This window comes from Aulonocara sp. 'chitande type north' Nkhata Bay, linkage group LG12 (assembly GCF_057382095.1).
Source record: "Aulonocara sp. 'chitande type north' Nkhata Bay isolate Kocher_YH1m ecotype deep benthic linkage group LG12, A_spYH_male_GT1.1, whole genome shotgun sequence".
Taxonomy (NCBI): Eukaryota; Metazoa; Chordata; class Actinopteri; order Cichliformes; family Cichlidae; genus Aulonocara; species Aulonocara sp. 'chitande type north' Nkhata Bay.
This window is the reverse complement of record NC_141355.1, coordinates 17,709,426-17,724,109: the sequence shown is the minus strand read 5'-3', so window position 1 is coordinate 17,724,109 and position 14,684 is coordinate 17,709,426. Positions and strand designations below refer to the sequence as shown.

General features: G+C 40.5%; 1 protein-coding gene across 1 annotated transcript in view; it reads right to left on the bottom strand.

The window, feature by feature from the left end:
* The window catches only part of adgrv1 (adhesion G protein-coupled receptor V1), a 127,571-nt gene extending 115,201 nt beyond the window's left edge, over positions 1 to 12,370 (bottom strand). The window contains exons 1-2 of the mRNA XM_086313987.1: positions 12,038 to 12,370; positions 62 to 249 (exon numbers count right to left, since the gene is read on the bottom strand). Of these exons, the coding sequence (XP_086170113.1) occupies positions 62 to 247 (186 nt within the window). The 5' untranslated portion in view covers positions 248 to 249; positions 12,038 to 12,370. The remainder of the gene's footprint in view (positions 1 to 61; positions 250 to 12,037) is intronic.
* Between the last annotated feature and the right edge of the window lie 2,314 nt (positions 12,371 to 14,684).

The window sequence follows — 14,684 nt, the reverse complement described above, 5'->3', positions numbered from 1 at the left end:
ACAGTTGCTAACCTATGCACATATTAGAAACATATCACTAGATGATAGCTTCATATCCTACCAGAACCAAAGCTGTCACATTGACTGGGTCTCCCACTCTCTCTATGACCAGGCGGACCACAGCTGCGCTGCTCTCGTTGACAACAAAGTCAGTCTGCCCCAGGAACCGCAGCGTGGCCGACTCTGATGTAGTGCCACGGATGGACAGAGCCAGAATCAACCCAGCTAGCAGGAAGGCAGGGAGCATTCCTGCCAGCACATGGAAGAAAATATTGAGAAAAATGCAGCAAATCAGATAAAATATGTGCAGTGAAAGAAATAAGAGTTTTACATGTAAAGAAGTTAATAATAATAATAATAATATAATACTTAATAACACACAAACATACTTCAGATTTAGTACATAATGCTGATATGTTCTCTACAGGACCAATTCTGAATAAACAATCATCACATCAAAATTTGTCATTACTGAGAAAGTGATTCACATATCGGGGAAACAATTATTTAGAATACACAAGTTTATTTAGATCAAAAATCCTTATTCATATACAAAAACAACTCTAAAAACAAATACAGAGTTTACAAAAATAAACCTATTTTTTACATTAAACATTACTGATGTTAAAATGTAAACATACACACATTACAACTGTTATGTGCTATAGGCAATACTGAATAGCCAGATGTTCAGAAGGCCTGCTGCCTTTTATAATGTGGAGCCTGGCAGGCTTTTTGGTCATTGTGGTCTGAATGATTCACAACAGTATCCCATAAGTCCAATGCCTGTTGTCCTCATGTTGTCATAACTGCTAAAGCAGTTGCATTTGAGTTTACAGTTCTTCACCACATGAATCAAAAGTCATGCCCTGCAATCCGTGCAATTCTGCATTACCACCTCTGTCTTTTCTCCCTCTCTCTAATTATTTTGCGACTCCCCTGCTTCCTCCAGCAATCCTCACATCTTAGTTTGTGTCCTCCACACCCCTCTGCTCTCCACTTCTCTCATCTTGTCATGTTTTCTCATCTCTCTTCTCTGTCACCCCCTGCTTAGCTCTCACACGCAGAATAATCCAGAAGCTGGATGGAGCTGCTGAGACAGTTGTCATGGTTCACAAAACAAAACAACACAGCATGACGCGTGGGGCGGAGCTAGCCTAAAGCCAGATTGTGTCCTCCTTGTTGCCTTTTACCCATCCCATTCATGATCTGCACCACACAGCCTGGCTAACAGTATGAACACGTAAGGTCTTTTAAAAAAATATTTGCTCTTAATTACAAGGTTGAAAAAGAACATCAGCAACTAGAGTGGATGAAGTCATGCTGTTTGGGTTCTTTTTTTTTCATACACGGAAATCATTTGGGAAAGTTGGGCATTGCAAATACCCCACTTTTCATTTGTTCCATTACTGTTAAATCAATCTGAGTAATTCTCAGTACGGGAGGATGTTTAAATGGAGACCATCGATCAGTCATTATGTCAACTTCAATGGCAGAAATCACTGTAACAGCATTAAAAGTTATCGGCTGATGAATACACTCAGAATAAACTGGTGCAAATTTTATGTTGTGACAAATACAACAAATACTGCACGTTTTAAGAGTTTGTGTTTTGTGTCTGTGTGCGGGGGGGTGTTGCATATATCACACACATGCCAGGAAGGGAGAGATGGCTGGAAAATCCATCAAAAAGGGATTTAAAGCTGGTGGGTCACAAAGCTGGACAGTGGGGAACAGAGAGTAAGGCTAAGGGGGAACAGAGGTGAGTGTGTTGCTGGACAAAGAGGGGCCCGGGTTGAATAAATCCTCTTATTTGCCGTGCTCTCGTTCCTGGGGTTGGAAACCAATTGAATTACTGACCGAAAGTTTGAGTAAAACACCATAAACCTTATTGGTTGTATCATCTCACTGAAATTGACTTGTAAGTGTGTGTGTGTGTGTGTGTGTGTGTGTGTGTGTGTGTGTGTGTGTGTGTGTGTGTGTGTGTGTGTGTGTGTGTGTGCAATTGTATCCACTTGCCTGCCTAATTAAGTTATATGAGACAGTAAAGTCACCAAATGTCTAGTTTGGTCTGGCCACAGGTTGTAAACTTTGTAGAAAATCTTCAAAGTGTTATTGTAGAGAATGCAACATACCGTAGTCAGTCTCAGTCTTCCAATGTTATATTGCTTTCAGTTCTCAAATAGTCTGAGATCCCACATCTTTGCTCAATCGTTATGTACCAAAACCTCATTTCCAACCTTCCCAATGATTGCCTCACATTATTTAAACCATCATTTTTGATGGATGTTAGCAAGCATCCAACCCTCTACCCTCCTAGCAACCCCACGTCAAAACAGAGGGCAGCCCTTTCACATCCACTGACCCAGATGCCGCACTTCCTTCAAAGGGCCTAATACAAAGCAGATGCTGTGTGGATGGCACAGGTCTGTTCTATAAGCAGCAGGGCAGTTTTTGTGCTGGCATCACGCATTGTGCCAATTCTGACCCCAGGGGTTTAAGGGGCCCCTAGGATCTGTCTGTCACAGCTAAAGGCGGCATGGAGTGCCTGGCGCAGACCTTTGACATTGATAAGACTGGGAGTCACAGTTCATGTAGAGAGGTGCGCAGAGACACAGTTTCTTTCTTGCAAACACACACACACACACACACACACACACACACACACACACACACACACACACACACACACACACACACACACACACACAAACCAGTTTTCATATATTGATGTATTTGGCAGAGCAGCCTAAGTCAGCATGCATCCATAAAGCTCGGTCTGAAAGCTCAGATAACTAACTGGGTGACAGTCCAGGACACGGGAGAGAAAACACACTGTCCATCACAAATATCTTGGACCCAAATCTGAAAAGATGACAGCTGAGCTGAGGGCTCTTAAATCTGACAGATAAAGCCACAGAAAGCCCCACAACTAAAGAGGCCGTACAATGTGAACATCCAAATTTGCTTTTATTGACTTACCCCATGATCCTGACTACGGTCTACTCACTTACTTTCCTTCCTACTGCATTACATTACTTCCTGGAACACAAACTGCACCTAGTAAATAGGTAGCGCTGCAGTATGTAGTGTTTTCTAAATAGTAAAGCACAATTTTGCACTAATAAGCTAAAGTAAAAAATTAACCTTTGGCCTGGAACAATGCAGAATAATTCTTTAAAAAAAATAAAAATTCCTAAACCTGTTGTTCACTGTAATCATTTCTGAGCAGTGCATAATACTTCCAGATTACTTTTACATAAGCAGGATTTGCCAGGAAAGTATCTCAGTATGTGGACATTGAGCTACAACATTGCTTAGCACTCAAAAGTTAAGCTCAGATCAAAGGCAAATGGAACAACACACATATGCTCTACTGTATACGGGGCATGAGTTCACTATCCAATCACTCAGTATTCACTCATCTCATAAGTTCATTTTTCATGGAGACAAACTTTGTTTTAGTTATCACAGTAATGCATACATCATCACCTGATACCCAAATAAACACGCTCAAACATAAAAAGCACCATGATGAATCACAGCTACAATATCTGTGATAGGAAGTGGTATTCTGGCCCCAACACCTCTCAGCCCTTCTTGCAAAAAAACCAAAAGGAAAACTGGTGGCAACCTGGTGTTAGGAGCCCAGTTCGTAAAAAACTGTTACATCGGATCATTTGCAGTCACACACATACACACACACACTGACTGATCTATTGGATATCCCTATCAGAGGTGCTGAGGAGGTGTCTGGTTGCAGGGCTGCTCCTGGGGTCAGAGCTTGTTGCTGATATCTCTAGAGTTTCTCCTGACAGTGGCCTCAGCGTTGTAATCTTTAACATCAATTATTCATTATAAGCCTAAGACTTTACAGTGGTAGTAAGCGTGACAGTGCAAGATTCACCGTGTGTCAGCTGCAGTAAGTCAGGTGACTGAGTTAAAGAAATAAATGCTGTCAAATATTATGTCAAATGACTTCTGTTTGCAATGGTTTATTAGGGCAGTGCAGATTAGTTGGGCTCCAAAATATTCCTTCCCTTGGACCCTACAGGCACGTGTTCAGGAGGTGGAGGGGTTGAACCAGCAGGCAGCAGTGAGGGTCAGATAGGACATTCTGGAGCTGAAACAAACAGCCAAATTTGGAGGGTGTGTTTGATATCTGACACAAGGTACATGAAGCTTGCAGGCTTCAACTCAAGTAGTTTTTCAGTGTTCTTACAGACTCTAATGTTTGACAGTGACTGAGTTAAATTTTTCTCTTCTGTTCATATATAGGAAATTTGTCTTTTTCGACTTATCAAAGACAGCATCTGTCAACCCTTTTCGCTACTGGAAGCTTAGTAAAGAAAAAATCCTAGCCTCTGAAACCACAATCAAGCGCTCTGCTTTTCCTCTCATCATTTAGAGGAGACTACTTAGTACTGCAAGTTGTAAAAGTGGAAAGCAATACCCTTACTTCCTTTTTGGTTGAGGATATTGTGGGATAACAGTCTGTAGAGTTTTAATCAAGGGCTTTCCCATGCAGCATCCCTGCCCCGAGGCTTCCCTGAGCCTGAGACGCCCATGGTGACATGGTGAAGGCTATGTGGTTGGTTGTGTGTGTATATATATATATATATATATATATATACATATATATGCCTGCTCACTAAACGCACACATGGATACACACACATATGCTAACACAAAGCCATCTAGAGATTTCTGACACAAGGAGGCCTGTGGTAGGATCTCATTCATCAATCTTACAGCTCGGGTTGGTGATCTGGAGTCAGTCTGGCCACAAAAAGAAACTGCTCTGTCATTAACATCAACTAATATAACAGTGTTCCTGGAATGCTTGTGTGTCTGCTCAGTAAAAATTCACACTAAAGACAGACCACGCAAATAGACCGAATAAATGATACTAATCAAGATAAACAGATAAAGTAAACAGCGACAAACAGACAGATGGTTTGGCAGACAAAGAGGCATACCATAAGAGCTGATATTAAGCCTTTATGTGTACTGCTCTTTATTTATAGCCTGCTAAACCAACCATTCAGTGTTGTAAACACTGGAAAGTGGAAGTGCCCTGTGGACAGATTGAGCAATTTATTATTCAGAGGTTATGCAAAATACAAGCAACTCATAATTTAAGCTTTAATAAGCAGAGTTGGGTTAAAAATGAGCTGCCAAAATTCATATAAGGCTACCACATTTAACAAAAAATGAAACAAACCAAAAACAGAATAAAAAACCTATTAATAATATCACCATTTAATTTAATTCATATACATAAGCAGGATATTCCTTTTAATAGAGTAGCTGCTGTAAAATGCTAGTTTGCATTTGTTATGTATTTAGCCCCAAACCATAGAGTCTCCTCTGATCTGTTTATTGGTTTGGTCTCTGTTGGAGTTGTTCTCCACACTAAGTGATGCCACCAGGCCAGTGTGTGTCGGGCCGAATGTCAGAAACCACCCACCGTCCATTCTCAGCCCAGCGTAGCCGCGGCTGTCATTCCCGGTCAACTCACAAGCCCATAATTGCACTTCACATGTACTTTCTACATGTATTTTTAGATCAGTGAATGTTCTCGCCATACGGAGAGGTTGGGGTGAGGAAATTAAGAAACTTAATAAGCGAGTAGAGTTAAAACATACATCATTAAATCTAACAAAAACTCGGCATTACTCACTGGGCTTATTTTGGAGGGCTCTACGCAAAAGAAAAAAAGAATCCTATTTATTTGAAGGGGGAAAAACAGAAAACTTAAAATTAGTCCAACAAGAATGGAGAAAGTGTTTTTTGTGAAGTCAGGATGGGCTGATTTGCAACAAAATTATGCCATTCCACATTAGAGGACTTAGAAAACTGTTCAATGAATACTTTTCTAAAGAACAAAAATGCATGAGGTCAGCCCTCCAGCTATTGTCAGACGATACTTTTCAAACCAGGCATTTCTCCTTCAGGGGCAAGAGACTGCCAATCAAGTGCATTTTGCTGTGAAAAAGGAAACACAGAGAGGGAGAAATCTCCTGAGGTATTGTCCATATGGCCGTGGTCGGCTGCTCTTAAGTGGAGCCAATGGCATCTTGCGTCCCCAACCAAAAACAAGAGATTTTTCTTCTTCTTAGTGTGAAGGAAAGGATATAGAAAAAAAGAAAGTGGTTCCAATTGAGTAGGGACCAGTGTGCGAGCAGTTTAGTGGGCTTTCCAGTTTGAGCATTGGCTGACTGATTAGCCTGTATGACAGACAGTGCTGGAGGCAGACAGAAAAACACTTTCAGAGGATTAAACAAGGTTGCGCTCTCCATAGCTTCACAGACCAAAGGGCCAAATTAGAAAGGGTATTACTTCCTTGCATGTAACCGGTTGGGCCTGGATGAAATGCTAATTGCATTTCAAAAGAGTTCACAAAACAGAGAGGCAACCCAGAACGGGGGCGTATTTTCATTGGAGAAGAAGCGGGACTTTACGATTCACTGACCAGCACACAATTTTAAGGAGCAAGGCTTTTGTTCACTCATGCTCCTTTTTGTGTTCTATGTGCATTTCTGACATTGCCACAGTTCTCTATTTTTTTTGTTTCTCCCACTTTTTGGCATGCTAGCCTCCTCTCCTGCAGAATCCAAATCTTCCCATTCAGACTCCCTTCTATTCTCCCAGCTCTCCTCTATCACTTTTAAATAAGGACACACACACTATACACGTCCTTACTACAGTAGGTGTGGGACAGCCCCTTTTTTAGGCTGTTGTAGCCTCTTGAAAACTAAGGGCCAGACGGTGAGGCTGAAGCAAATTCCTGAACGACTCGGGTCAAGAAATTTCATTTATTAGAGAAAAATACCAAAACCAGTAAAAATAAATGGTGATCATGGCTCAAATGAAGCTGTTAATCAACTTTGTTGTGATTCAAAACAACCAACGTATTATGTAATAGTGAATTTGAGACGGTGCACGTGTTCATGTTTGTGGGTCCTGTCCAGTGTCCATACAACAAAACATGACAATTTTCTGGCTTTTTTAAAACCTTTTTTTAAACATATACCCAGACAATGAGAGAAAGTGGATGTGCACATTTTTTTACGTAAAGAAACACACCCACCACATTCTCGGGCACGCTTGGATCAACCACACAAACATACGAGGAATTCCTCTGACTTGATGAACAGTGGCGCAATGAGAGCAGTGAGAGATAAACAAAGAAGGAAAGTTTGTGCAAATGAAATGTAAAATGATGGGTCTTACACAGAAACTAGGGGGTTAGTGGATAAATAAAGAAAAAAAACTATGGAATCACCACACTTGAAGGATGTTCATTCAAAAAAAAAAAAAAAAAAGGTACTTCATTAATGAAAAGCAACACTGTGTATCAAGCTAGCACGGATACTGTTTGACAGATTAAAGCATGCCATGTACCAAATCTGTTTTCTATTGACAGAATGAGACAAGTGTCCAAAATGTGTGCATGTGTATCTCTCTTAGTCTTTTATTTCACACACAAGTCTGCTTATTTTCCTCAGGCAGTCATTGTTATGTTTCACTGGAATGACACCAGACTAAAGTCCCAGCATAATCTCCTTGGCCAGTGCAGACCTGTAATTCATAACTAAACATCGCCTTCAACCAAACCAATCAAACGCAGTCTTTGATCACTTCCCTGTAGCCCGCTGTAACCTTGTTTTCTTCTGTTTAGGTGGTAATGCTGGTTTTAGTTTCACTTTTCTGTATGTAAATCCCATTTCATTCAGCCCATTTCAGGTATATGACAAACAAACATGTTTCTCCCCATTTGCTTTTCATCAGTTTACTTGTGCATTTTCAAGACATACAGTATTGCTTTGAGTTTTCTCTCCTGATGCTGTGACATCTTCCATCTACTAGTATATTTTCCTTTTATAATGTTCCCATACTTTTTAGACATTTTAGACACGGGTGACTGGGAACAGCCAACATTATTTTGCATAATTTCTTTGTCAGATTGATCTGGAAAAAATGTCATTGATCTTAAAAACAACTGACCTGTTTTACATGAATTTCACGAAGCCAGAATCTTCAGCAATCAAACAAAAGTAGTTTTTATATCATATCTGTGGTCTGTGTATGTGCTTCAAAGTAAAAAACTTAAGAGCGGTGATGCCAAACGTTTTTCCAGGAGTTGTAGATGTAAAACATTGGTGACCTACTTCGATCGGTTTGTTTTATATGGACAGGACACTGCTTTTCTGAAGCTCATTATTTTTCACGCTCTTTCAGACTCAGACACACCTAACACAAGTAAAGTCATTAGAAAGGAGAAATGATGGTTACAAAAAAGAAACAGTATAAGGTTAGATATCTATGATGTCCTTCCAGCCAAATGTGAGGCTGTGACTTGCACCACGGGCGGAGGGCACCACAGGATGCTTTCCACATGGCTCCACGTGGATTTTAACATGTGTGGATTTATCGCCAGACAAAGGGATCCAGGTGGGGTCTTCATGTTTAAAAGAATGGAATCAATAATGAACAACCAAAGATGTAATCATCAAATAAATCTGTGGAGCTTTGGAATAACACATTATTCGATGACTGGTGAAAAGAAAATGTTTTCAGTACTCTTTAAAACGCCATTTAACTTGTACAAAGTCTAGCCAAGCTAATGTGAAACAAAGGACACAGCCTTCCAGAATGTTCTTGTACTTTTCCCTATGTTTTGATATCTGAGGAAATTTTGCTGTGCACAGATTTTCCATGCTGTTTGCTAGATAAAAAGAAACAGACCAGCTTGAACTTGCAAGGACAGAAATGTAGCTAAAATTGAATGTAGTGTAAATACTACAAAACGAAACTGATATTTTGTATTGATAATTCTGTAACATTTTAGAAGAACTGGTCATGCATCAGAGTTAGAACAGCAGGTAGTAAAGGCTCTGAAATCTATCTGATTTACCACCAAAAAGGTCAGGTTCAAGTTTAGTCCTGGAATGGAGATGGTCAACAGATGAACAAGTACAAGGTCTCCTTTTCGCTCCTAGAGAAGACACTATAACAATATCTCTAAAAGTACAAGTGTGTGTGTGTGTGTGTGTATGTGTCTGTGTGTATGTAATGAGCTTGTGGTTGTGAAATGTGATGTAGAGGTCACAGCTGAGAGCTCACGGCAGTGACCGTACTAGAATCCTCTCACTGGGAACAATATGTGGTTGGTTAGGCCCGCTAAAGAGACCTCAGGATTGCTGGACATCACTGAAAGGCCACCGCTTTCCTGTGTCTTTGCTCCAAAGACAACAGCTACTAAACCATGATCCTGTTTCCCGTGTGTAAGCACCAACTGTCAAATTACTTTTTAAAAACAAAGTACAAAACAGTAAAACAGAGAGAGAACATTTCAAGACAATTATTCATGGCTCGAATTCGTCAGTTTAGAAAATCTTAAGCTTGCTTCACCAGACCAGGCAATGAAGTATTAGACATAATGATCAACGTTCAGATAAAAAGCAGGGCGACATTTGAAGTTAGCATAGCTCCAGTCTCACTTGTTGCTGAGGAGCCAGAAGGAGCATGCTGAATGTTAATTAGACAAAAGGACATACAACAAGATCTCAACATCAAATATGAACGGTACAGATTACTTTATTTACTTTTTTTAATCAAATACTGTCCTGCATTTTATGTTCTCTGTACCTTTTCAATGTCTCCTAAGGGAGATGAAAATCCTATTAAAACGATCTTCCCAACACAGTGTCAGCTGTTGTGTAATCGATATGAAACACACTGGAATAATATCAAAAACTGAAAGAGTTCAATTTGAAAAAACTCCTGCTTGAGGACATTCACCCCAAAGGGTCAGAAATTGTCCCTATTCATTACTGTAATCCAGTCACTATACACAAAACAGAAAAAGCTTAAATCCAAAAAGTCATGTCTTTGATTGTTAGTGGAAACATTGTTAAATTGAGCTGCATGTCTTTTGGATATTTTCCATACTAAAGGTATGGAGAAACCTTTCGCATTTTAGCTTTAAATTGACCCAAAAACATTTATTCTAACAACTGTTTTAGGAATTTGTTTTCATGTTTCACACCAGATCCTTGCATAACGCCAAGTTCAATGTGAAGAATAAGAATCTGCCTCAAAGACGTGATCATTTCAAAGTCGGTGCCCTTTCAAGGTGATGAAATGACAACCTGACCATAAAACAATAGTTTTAACTTATACTGACTGAATCCACTCTTTTTCTTTACACATTTCTTTACTATCCTGTGTTTTTACCATGCAAAAAGATGGTTTAGTAAAGCACAAAACTGTGGATGAAAACAAAATAACTTTTTTTTATACCGTCTGCTTATAAAAGCAAACAAAAAGATCACAGGCATCTGTTCACAGATAGTAGCCTTCACGTCATGCATTGTTCTAATTAAACTCCACAAATTTCATTCAATCAAAGAGAGATAGATAAAAGATGTGCTTCACATATCTTGTGAAGCAAGTGATTCAATGGGGGGTGTGTGGGGGTGGGGGTAGCCTGTTGCATGGTGCCTTCATCCACTCTTTCGCTCTATCCCCACACACTAAAACGAGAGTACCTCTCATCCCCACAAAATATCGGTCTCATCCTTTCTGCATCGTGCAACCGTCCAACACCTTTCATGAATGAATAGTCTGTTTATGGCACTGCCCCCCTTTGTACCGTGCAGCCATTAGGGAGGTGAGACAGAAGGAAAGAGAGGCGAGCAGTAAAACAGTTTCCGCCCAGTGAATCACATTCAGCCCCTTGCACAGGCGAATGGGGGCTGACCCCTGCCAGGCAATGACATAAACACCGACAAACAAAGGACCTGACCTCTGAGCAAGTGAGGATCTTAGAGAACCCCAATCTGCAAAAACAAACTCACTCTGACATATGACTTTCTAATGATGAGAATGGAGAGAGGAGGTTAAAAACAATACAACTGTGAACCCCCTGTCAACTTCTGCTTTTTTGTAAAAAAGAGGGAAAAAATTGATTAAATCATTTTACTAATTTCTACAAAGATTCACAGAAGAAACAGCTGATGGAGAGCAGGTGTAGACGCTGAATGGATACAGAAACAGCTCCCCACCCTTCCTCCCCAGTGAGAAAAAAGGATTTAACTCTGCTGGCCACACCACAGAGGAGGCAACAAAAGAGATTTGCAAAGGACGCACGAAGATGACATCATGTCAAATCAATTAGAGATCAGGAGGAGATGTTCAATTATTTAAGGTCTGCAAACCCCACCCCACGAAATGGTGTAAATTATGGAGCCATCTGCGTAAAATAACCCCCAAAAAAGAAGCAGTATCACAATGGGGCTAAAGGCGCCGCTCGTTTCTTTAACAGTAGCAGCACATGTGCGCAACTCAAAGTATGCCAAGATTACTTATGGCCCGAGTAAGCCTATAGATTAGTCAGTCTATGAGAAGGTCCCCCGGCTCACCATGTGTGGCAGTTGTTGTTTTATTTCAGTGGGAGAGCGAAAACCCACACAAAGCGGAGTAATCACACTGGAGATCCTGGATGTAACCATGGAAGCGTTTGTCTCCGTCCTCAATGGGCTACTCGGCCATTCATCTACTGATTGCGCTGAATCAATATTTAAGCTTTTCAATTTTATTAGCTGCACCGAGGGGTATTTTTGGCACAGGGCAAAAAGAAATTAGCAGCGGCCAACCACTTTTAATCGTTTTCTTATAGTCTTACACAATGCGTCTGCTTGAGCTGTCTGGCATAATTGATGAGGGGTATCGCTACTCATTTGTTTCCTTTATCCTTCCCACTATTAATCCACCGCTGACTCTAGCGGCTGGAGGAACCAGTCATTTCTCACTGGCTTACTGAGAAATAAATCCAAGACGGCTGCATTGTCCTGACAGACTGTAATACAAGAGTGTCACGAAACCACATCGGACGCATCTTCAGCTCTTTGTGAAATGAATCTTGTAAAGTTTTGCTGGTCGCCACTCATCCTCGTTCATAACTCACAAATCACACTGACAGACAGAAAAATCTCAGTAAAAGCACACAACACGAATCGTGTTAACTTACCTGACACCGTGCTTGACCTCTCAGTCCAAAATATTGTGCTCTATAATGTTTATTTCTGTGGATAACATCAGTGTGCGCTCCGAAGATCTTCGGCTCCACGTCTTCTCAAACAGCAGCCGGTAACTGCATCGTTTCGTGTTATCTGACACCGAACCTTCCACTCGGCAGCTTTTAGCTCTCCGTGAACAACGTGGGTAGAAGCGCGTCTGTCATGTAACGGGACTGGAGCTGGCTGAAATAGCCGAGACGGACACGGCTCTGTGAGACCTGCTCCTCTCTACACACAACTCCGGGCTCCTGCGGCCATGTGGCAGCTGTAGCTGTTGTTACTGTACAAACACGGCCTGCTGTCCGAGCAGAAAGCTTACTTTACAGCTACTCCGAGACTCGAGCTCGTCTCCCGGTCGCTGCTAATGAGACAAGATGTTTTAATCCCATTTGTCTCTGAAGGGCGCACACTACCGTGCGCACGCTGTGCTGGCCAACAGCTCCACCTTGTGAGCTGAGCAGGCATGGAGAGCCGCTCTCCTCTTCGCTGTCGTCTGCCACTTATACTCTCCACAAACTTTGCAAATTAGCACCTGAGGAATTTCATTTACAGCTGGTCCCAGTTCACACAATTTTATACAATAATATATACAGTACTGTGCAAAAGTCTTGAGCTACACCTCGTTTTTTTTAAATTTATGCGCTTTATTCTGGTTAACTTAGGTATTTTTATTTAGTTCATTTATTTATTTTCTCAGTAGCAAACCAAACCAAATTTCATTGCGCTATGTGTAATGATAATAGAAACCATTCATTCATTGCTATACATTACTAATTACTTTAAGTACTCTTGAGCAATAGTTCTTCAGCTTTTCTAAAGTTTTTCTCTGGGCATTGGCTGCTTTTCCACCCATTTTCAGCCCAGTCCTTGTACATTGTCCATGTTCTAGGAAGTATATTTGATAAGCCATTTAATACTGATTTATGAATCATTCAAGGTTAAAACAGGCAACTAACTCAAATGAGGAAGCAGTGTTGTCTTTACACGTAACGGATAAAAATAAATACATCAAATTCTATCTTTAGCCAATATTTGAGGAAAATGAACAAGTGGCAAGGCTAAAAAAATTATCTACAGCAGATGAACAGTATCTGAAAATCATATCCTTTAGAAATAGACAAATAAATCCAGCAAAGACGTCACATAGGATATTCGAGATGGATCTGGCCCGTAGATTGATCCATCTTCTGTTTACTAAAGCCTCATCAGAAATGGTCTGTGGAAAAGGTGGCTGTCAAGAAGTCATGAGGAAGGAAAACAAGGAGAAAAAGCTGAGGTATGCCAAATTACACAAGAACGAGACTGAAAATCAGTGGCAACAGGTCTTGCGGAGTGATTACTCCAAACATTTTGGTTCGGATTTTTGGTTCAAATCATTTTCAGTATGTACAGAGTCCAGCCATCTGTAAAACACAGTGGAGGCTCTGTCATTATTTTTGAGCTGCATTTAAGCCACATGGTGTTGGGGAACTTGGCAAAGTTTATGGAGTTATGAACTGCTGTCAGAATTTGAGGCACCATGAAACACAGAAAGAGTGCGGAAAGAGTGTTTCTGGCACCGGCTTTATTTTTTTAGTGTGACGATGATACCAAACACACTTCCCATGCAGTAAACTCACACCCGGAACAGAAAAAACACAGAAAACATCCAAAGAAGAGCTTTGAATGTCTTTCAAGAATCTTAGATAACTATTCCTGGAGCCTACTTTAAGATATTACAAGAAAGCTTGTCTAAGAGAGTCCAGGCTATGTTGAAGAAATGTGGTCATACCAAATATTGACTTTCAGACTTATTAGAATTGTGCAATTTTTTTCTTTTTCTTTATGCATAGTCTCTTAGACTATTTTTTAGCTATACTGTATATCCCAGGGTCAGCAGTGGTAACCAACGGACACGTAATTCAGAATATAAATAATACAGTTTACTCTGTATTTAATTAGAGTAAACTATATTAACTATATCCTGTTCATAGTGACAGAGGTTAAGACAAAACGGAATCTATCTGGCTTAAGGTTAATCTAGCTGTTTACAGACACGTTTGGCAGGGTTTAGCCCCCATAAAGGCTCGGTGTTCACAGCCAACAGTACACTGTTGTACTTTTATAAACAAAGCCATTAGTTTAACCTCGCAGCTACCGCGAATATGAACATGGGTGTAAACTGAGAAAATAAAACAACTCTATCATTTCTATGAAACAAATTTCCAGCTTCCACTCAAGAGGAAGCGAGACCCGAATTATGTTGCACAGAATTGCAGAAGTGACGACAGCTGCTCTCCAAGAAGGAAAAACAGACGAACCTGTGAAGAAAAACTGTGTTGAAAAGACAATACAGTCAGATTTCCAAAGGCAGCAAAAACAACTCTGAGAGCTACTCTCCAGAGAGAAAGAGGATGAGAGTAGACACTGAGAAAAAAGAAACAACAGTGACTCGGAGCATCCAAAAAAGTTCTTCTTCAAGGACTATCCAACTCCAAGTTCAGAAAAAGAACAATATGAACTTGAGTGATACCAAAAACTCTCAAAATACACCAAAAGACAACAAGAGGCCAGGACAAGCACCAGTGACACAGAGGAGCCAAAAAAGTTCTTTGTCAA